At 40.7% G+C, this 7,125-nt stretch overlaps 1 protein-coding gene across 1 annotated transcript; it reads left to right on the forward strand.

The window, feature by feature from the left end:
* Positions 1 to 5,869: 5,869 nt before the first annotated feature.
* On the forward strand, positions 5,870 to 7,120 carry LOC104952031 (signal-regulatory protein beta-2-like; the record flags this gene model as incomplete). The annotated part of the gene is made up of 4 exons (XM_010778787.1): positions 5,870 to 5,924; positions 6,344 to 6,754; positions 6,863 to 6,982; positions 7,077 to 7,120. Coding segments are annotated over exons 1-4 (630 nt in total), but the record flags the coding sequence as incomplete, so codon positions are not given.
* Between the last annotated feature and the right edge of the window lie 5 nt (positions 7,121 to 7,125).

Below are 7,125 nucleotides of genomic sequence, written 5' to 3' on the forward strand. Positions count from 1 at the left end.
GGGTATGAAGGGAGGTACTACCCTACGCCGACCTCACCTAACTTTGAGGTAAAGTGAGGTCTGACTTCGTCACTCAAAACTTAAAAGACTACAAAGTTTACTCTATCTCGAAGAGAGTCGAGTAAAAAGACGAGGTTGCTTTCAACCAAGGCAACAGCCTAAAATACACACTATGCGAACCGGAGCGGACCTTTACTTAGACGCATAACGTAATCTACGTTCTTGACCACAGGTTACTATCCGGTAAAAGGTCTAACCTGACGGGCTGACCGGTAACGTCCACTTCTATTGAGGTATCGCAAACTACTCCGACGCCGGAGAGAAGTGAAGTTTGCCGGGTTTTATGAGTTTACGGGTGTAAACACTTATCACCTTCTAGTCTAACGTCAGAAAAAAAAACCGTTTTGACGGTAGGAAAACAAGTGGGTCGAAAGGGGATTATTGCAGACGTCATGTTGTGTTCCTTCTCTCCTAGAAAGATCCGTCGTCGTAAACGAGAGCCACTAGGTTCATAACAAGACTGTCGCATGGTCAGGAAAGTGCTGAACTCTATTCTTCATCAGCAACATTTGGATGATGAAGGACTACAAACACTCCTGTGCGAAGTGGAAGCCATATTGAATGACCGTCCCATTACAAAAACCTCAGAGGATTCAAATGATCTCGAACCCCTGACTCCAAATCACATTCTCTTGTTAAAAGGCAAACCTTCTCTACCACCCGGGCTTTTTGACAAAAATGACTCCTACTCCAAACGACGATGGAGGCAAGTTCAATTCCTTGCCAATCTCTTTTGGCACAGATGGATTCAGGAGTATGTACCACTGTTGCAAGAGAGACAACGGTGGCCAAAGGACAAGAGGAACTTTGTCACAGGAGACATTATCATCGTAGCGGACTCTAATGCTCCTCGCGGATCCTGGCTGTTGGGCAAGGTACTGCAGACCTTTCCCGACAGACAAGGACTTGTGCAACATCCTGGAGCGACCAATCACGAAGATTTGTCTTCTATTGGAAGCTGAATAAAGACTGAAACCCAACTTCTATTATTGGGGTTACCAACCCTATTGGATTATCTACATGAACAATGAACATTATGGATTGAGAATACTGATATGGACTATTCTATTTGGCTGCAATGTTTTTTATGTTGTTGAATTGTTATGTTATTATACAGTAACAATTAGGAGCCGGTGTGTTGCAGCCAATTTGATGTATTTTAATATTTGTATATGAAGGTGCTGTGATACTACTGAATTGACCTGGGCATAGGCGGGGACTCAGCCAATTTCAGGGTACAGCCTACTATTTGGGGAGGACACAGGTGCACAGCATTAGGGATTGGGAATCACCAGAGGGAAGGCACACAGTTTTTCAACCGTGCGTGTTTTCGCTTATTTTCTGTTTGTTTTGAGTTAATTTCGGTTTTTTTTTTTATCACAGCTAGTTGTTTAGTTATCAGTTAAACACCCGGCTCTTGTTTTGCTGTCATCATCCTGCAATCCAAATAAACATCTTAAATGCACTCAAAGAGAAGACCTGATTTGCTGTCAACACCACGCGTCTGGAAAAGCTTCACACCATATCCCTCACTGGCAAATATTTGTTGTTCGGTTGCCTTTACAGTTACATTTTAAGTCTGTATACATTAGCGAAAGTGTAAAGCTTTACCTGTTTACTTCCCTGCTCAATATGATGAACAAATTGAAAGTCAGCGCTCAAATACTAGAGTAATCCATTAGTTTGATAATCTATTGACTGTTTTTTTCGTCTTGGTTTCGGTCACACAATACAAAATGTGTAATCAACACAAATCTAAGAATTCACACTTTTTAGATCATTTAAAGAGCATCAGTCAGTTGAGGAAATAATGTACGGATACATTGGTAATGAAAATAATTTCAGTTGCAGATCTAATAAATATGAATTCATCTCCATCAGCGTTAACGTTTGCACACTGCAAAAAAAAACGGAAATCTTAACGGCCACTGGGACACCACAAGGCTAGCATCATCATCACCACTTTTGAACTCCCAATGCTGTATAATGACTGAAAAATCATATGAATACATATAAACAACAGCCATCCGAGTAGGAAACCTATGATCCTCTTTTATATCAGACGATCAGTTCTTGTTTTATTTCACCTTTATTTAACCAGGATGATTTACCTGTATGTATCCCTGCTGGTCTATGAGCAGGTTTTCAGGCTTCAGGTCTCTGTAGATCAGGTCCAAAGCGTGCAGATACTCAAAGGTTAGGACGATCTGAGCAGCGTAGAAACGAGCGTGTGGCTCACTGCACACAGGGAGAGTGGCAGTTAAGTGGAGAACAAAAAAGAAGGGAAGATATTAAAAAATATAACCGAGTAGGGCTAAAACAGACATGAGAGAACAAAGCTGTAACATATAGAATAATATAGACTACAAGAGAATAAAAACAGGAGAACACAGCTCAATGAGATAATAATAATAATAATAATTCACTTATTTTATATAGGCGCTTTTCAAGGCTCTCAAGGTCGCCGTACAAACACATAAAAAACAAGATACACAATACATAACACCAGCATAAGAAACATAAACAAGACAGTATATAAATCAATCAAATAACCAAATAAATAAAAACGGAGGATGTGTGATGGATAATGATCAGGGTGGATATGCGAGTGTGAAGAGATATGTTTTGAGGCGTGATTTGAAAATGGGGAGAGAGTCAGTGTTGCGGATGTCAGGTGGGAGGGAGTTCCAGAGGCGGGGTGCAGAGCGGCTGAAGGCTCTAGACCCCATGGTGGTTAAACGGAAGGGGGTGCAGTGAGGCTGAGGGAAGCAGAAGATCTGAGTGTGCGGATGGGTGTGTTGATGTGCAGGAGGTCGGAGAGGTACAGAGGAGTGAGGTTATGGATGGCCTTAAAGGCGAGGAGCAGAATCTTAAAAACGATACGGGATTTGACGGGGAGCCATTGAAGTTGCTGAAGAACAGGAGTGATGTGGTTAATGGAGGGGGTTCTGGTGATGATGCGGGCGGCAGAGTTCTGAACCAGTTGAAGTCTGTGGATGGATTTGAGAGGGAGACCAAAGAGAAGGGAGTTGCAGTAGTCGATGCGGGAAGTGACCAGGGTGTGAACAAGAATGGCGGTGGTCTTAGGGTTAAGGGACGGGCGGAGGCGGTTGATGTTGCTTAGATGGAAATAGGCAGACCGAGTGATATTACTGATGTGAGATTTGAATGAAAGTGTGCCGTCGAGGATGACACCCAGACTCTTAACCTGAGGGGAGGGGGAGACTGAAGAGTTGTCTATTGTAATGGAGAAACTGTCAGGTTTGGTTAGGGTGGATTTCGTGCCAATGAGGAGAACCTCGGTTTTATTGTCGTTAAGTTTGAGAAAGTTAGAAGAAAACCAGGATTTGATGTCCTGTAAGCAGTCAGACAGGGAGGATGGAGGGAGGATGGTGGTTGGTTTGGAGGACAAGTAGAGCTGGATGTCATCCACGTAGCAATGAAAGTGGATGTTGTGTTTACGGAAGATATTGCCAAGAGGAAGTAAATAGATGATAAAAAGAAGAGGCACCGGTCGTGACTGGAAGTGGCTGTGATTTGAAGGTTTTGAGTTGGATGAACTGAGTGCGGCCAGAGAGATATGATTTAAACCAGAGGAGGGGTGTGTCAGTGATCCCGATGGAGGTCAGTCTGTCAATGAGGATGCTGTGGGAAATGGTGTCAAAAGCTGCACTAAGATCAAGGAGGATGAGGATAGTTAATAGTCCGGAGTCAGCTGCCATGAGGAGGTCGTTAGTGATTTTCACCAGTGCTGTTTCTGTGCTGTGATGGGTGCGGAAACCAGATTGAAATTGTTCGTACAGGTTATTGTCAGACAAGTGGGTATGGATCTGGGATGCAACAGTTTTTTCCAGGATTTTTGAGAGAAATGGTAGGTTAGATATGGGACGAGAGTTATTCAAATTGTTGGGGTCTGCACCAGGTTTCTTCAGTATGGGCGTGATGGCGGCTGATTTGAAAAGTGAGGGAACAAGACCAGAGGTGAGGGAGGAGTGTATGTTGACAGTTATAAGGGAGGACAATGAAGGTAGACTGATGAGGTGCAAGGAGTCCGGTGGTCGTAGAATGTTCTTCACTGTAGAGAACAGGACCCTTGTGTTCCCTTCGCCAGAGCTGATGAGAACTACGCAATATGATGATTTGGCTGTAGAGAGAGTGTCCTTGTAGTAGAGAATGGGGTTATTGTACATTTATTTGTGAACGACAAGTCCAGTTTTTTTGCAGAGGCGTTCCAATCGAAGGCCTTTTGTTTTGAGTTTGCGTAGAGTTCAGGTGTAAACCAAGGAGCACAATGGGTGAAGGAAACAGACCAGGTTTTTAAAGGAGCCAGGGTATTGAGCAGTTTATGAAGATTGTTATTGTAATGAGAAACCAGTTCATCAGGCGGGGATGAACAATTTATGCTGGGGAGGTTATCAATGCCACTGGAGAATGTAGTTAAATTAATATCCTTGATGTTGCGGAAGGAAATAACATGTGACAGATTTGGTTTGGACAGTGTTAAGGTGACAGTAAAGGATATTAATGAGTGATCAGAAATTGGAAGATCAGTTGCAGTACATTTAAGAGGAGTGACACACAACATGGAGGTCAAAGGGGATTCATTTGGTATTGGAGCTAGCCTCAAGTGGCCATTCAATTAACTGCAGTTTTTTTTCCCACTTCCGAGTTATCTTCATTTTTCAGCACAAGAAAATGCTGTTTGGCTACGACATACAAGACACGCAAAGTATGTGCCATGCATATTTACTGGTCAAAAGTTTCAATCTACTAAGGATTACTCACACAAATAATACAGTGTTCATAAAGTATACATTTTAGATCTCTTGATTTAATGGGGGGGTTTTGTGCAGACAGGTAAAAGTAAAGCAGAGGGATGTCACAGTGGGGTGCTCTGGTTCAAAAGTAGGTACTCTTAGACCTTTTTGTGAAGTACCTTAGTGTAGCAGCCTTTGTGGTTTTAGGAGGATGTAACTCTGTTTGCAATCTTACATAGATGCTCCTTAAAAGACCACTTGCAGTACAATTACATTAATAGGAAGAATATTTATCAGGTCACATTTAACAGTATTACAACTACAAATAATTGAGTAATTAATTCTATGTTGTTTGGAATATTGCTGATTATAGGTATTAACAAGTATTTTAAGCAATTAATTTCATATAAAAGGCATGGCTACAATAAAAAAAATGTTGATATCTCAATTATTAATAAGACCTCCTACAGAAATAAGCCCATGATAGAAAGAGTTTCTTTTTGAACAACTTCAATAATCCCTAATGGATATACATTAGATTATTATAAAATTGTTTTATTGCCAATTTATATTTTCCACATACTGTACGTCTGACCCATGTAAACACAGGAACAGTATATGTGAACAATTTGGTAACTTGACACTTTTGTCCAATATGCATTACATTTCTCACATAATCATATATTGGGGAAACATGAATTTCTGTGTCTCAATCCAAGTAAATACCATTCAATTTAAAGTAACACCAAACCTGTTGTATTAACTTAGCCTAGCCGAAGCCTAAAGAACATATGTAACTAGCTTGTTACCCTTTCCCTGATTTTAAATATGATACTAAGATAAAGAGCCATTGTGTTCTTCATTCACCTTTCACAAAGTGAATCTTTTCAAGAACCAAACTTGAAACTATAGATGGCAGTGAACATGTGATCAAGTTTTTTTAAAGTAGGATGTACAAAGTCACTTCAGGCTGGCCAATCAAACGTAGTCTTGTGTCTTAAGAGTGAACAAGGTTTCAAGATCATTTTCACTCAACTCAAGAATTCAACAAGATGACGTCTCCAAAGTTGGTCTTATATCTGACGTGTTTGTTCTTGGGAAACATCGGTGAGTTGTATTTTAATGCAGCTTTTTATTTCCAGCAACTTTTCATTGAAATTATTTTTAATAAAGTTTATGTAAACAATGTTCTGAAATAAACAAATTGAATTATCAAAGTATTTATTTCACTCTTGTTTCAGCTCAGACGACTGATCGGAAAATATCCTCAAGTGTTCGCCAAGAGAAAAGTTTCATATCTGTTGATGTTGGAGAAAATGTGACTTTGAGATGCTACAATGAAGATGGTGATACAGATTGGCTTTACTGGTTCAAACAAACTTTGGGACAGAAACCAAGGCTCATCTCTACCTTCCATAAATATACTGCAAGACCCACTTTTTTTCATGAATTCAACAAATCACGCTTCACACTGGATCACGGAAAAAGTACAAATCACTTGACAATTTTAAATTTACAAATTTCAGACTCAGCTACTTACTACTGTGCAACTTACTCTAACATTGTGGTGAATTTTGCGGAAGGCTCTATTATTGGTGTCAAAGGTTCAGGTTTAAACCCCCCAGCTTCGGTCCATCAGTCAGCATATGAGATCATCCAGTCAGGAGACTCTGTGACTCTGAACTGTACAGTACACACTGGCAGCTGTGATGGAGAACACAGTGTTTACTGGTTCAAAAACTCTGAGGACTCTCCAGGACTCCTTTACACCCGTGGAGGCAGTCAGTGTGAGAGGAAACCCAACACACAACCACACACCTGTGTGTACAACCTTCCAATGGAGAGCCTGAATATTTCTCATACTGGGACCTACTACTGTGCTGTTGCCTCTTGTGGACACATACTGTTTGGAAATGGGACTGAGCTGGACTTTGAAGGTAAGCAAATCACTCAATTACTTAATGAAGAGTAATGTATGTTTAATTCCCAATCGCACACTTTAAACACAAAGATAACATTCTGTTTTTGGTGTTTACTCTCTACAGATGAGGTTGACTCTCTTGTGTATTTCTTAAGTGGAGCTTTAGCGTTCAACTCCATTCTGGTCGTTTTACTGGCTTTCTTAGTGTACAAGATGAAAAAGAGAAGCATCTGCCAATCAACAGGTAACTTGTACCTATTGTATGTGTCTGAAAGCTTGTTTGTATCCAATGAAACTTTTGGAGGAATACAAATTTTGTCTTTCAAATGTCTTTCCAGAGTCTGAAGCAAGATTATCAACTCCCTCTACAGCAAATGCAGAGGTGAA

Source organism: Notothenia coriiceps, unplaced genomic scaffold, assembly GCF_000735185.1.
Source record: "Notothenia coriiceps isolate Sejong01 unplaced genomic scaffold, NC01 NC01_scaffold00019411, whole genome shotgun sequence".
In the NCBI taxonomy this organism is placed as follows: domain Eukaryota; kingdom Metazoa; phylum Chordata; class Actinopteri; order Perciformes; family Nototheniidae; genus Notothenia; species Notothenia coriiceps.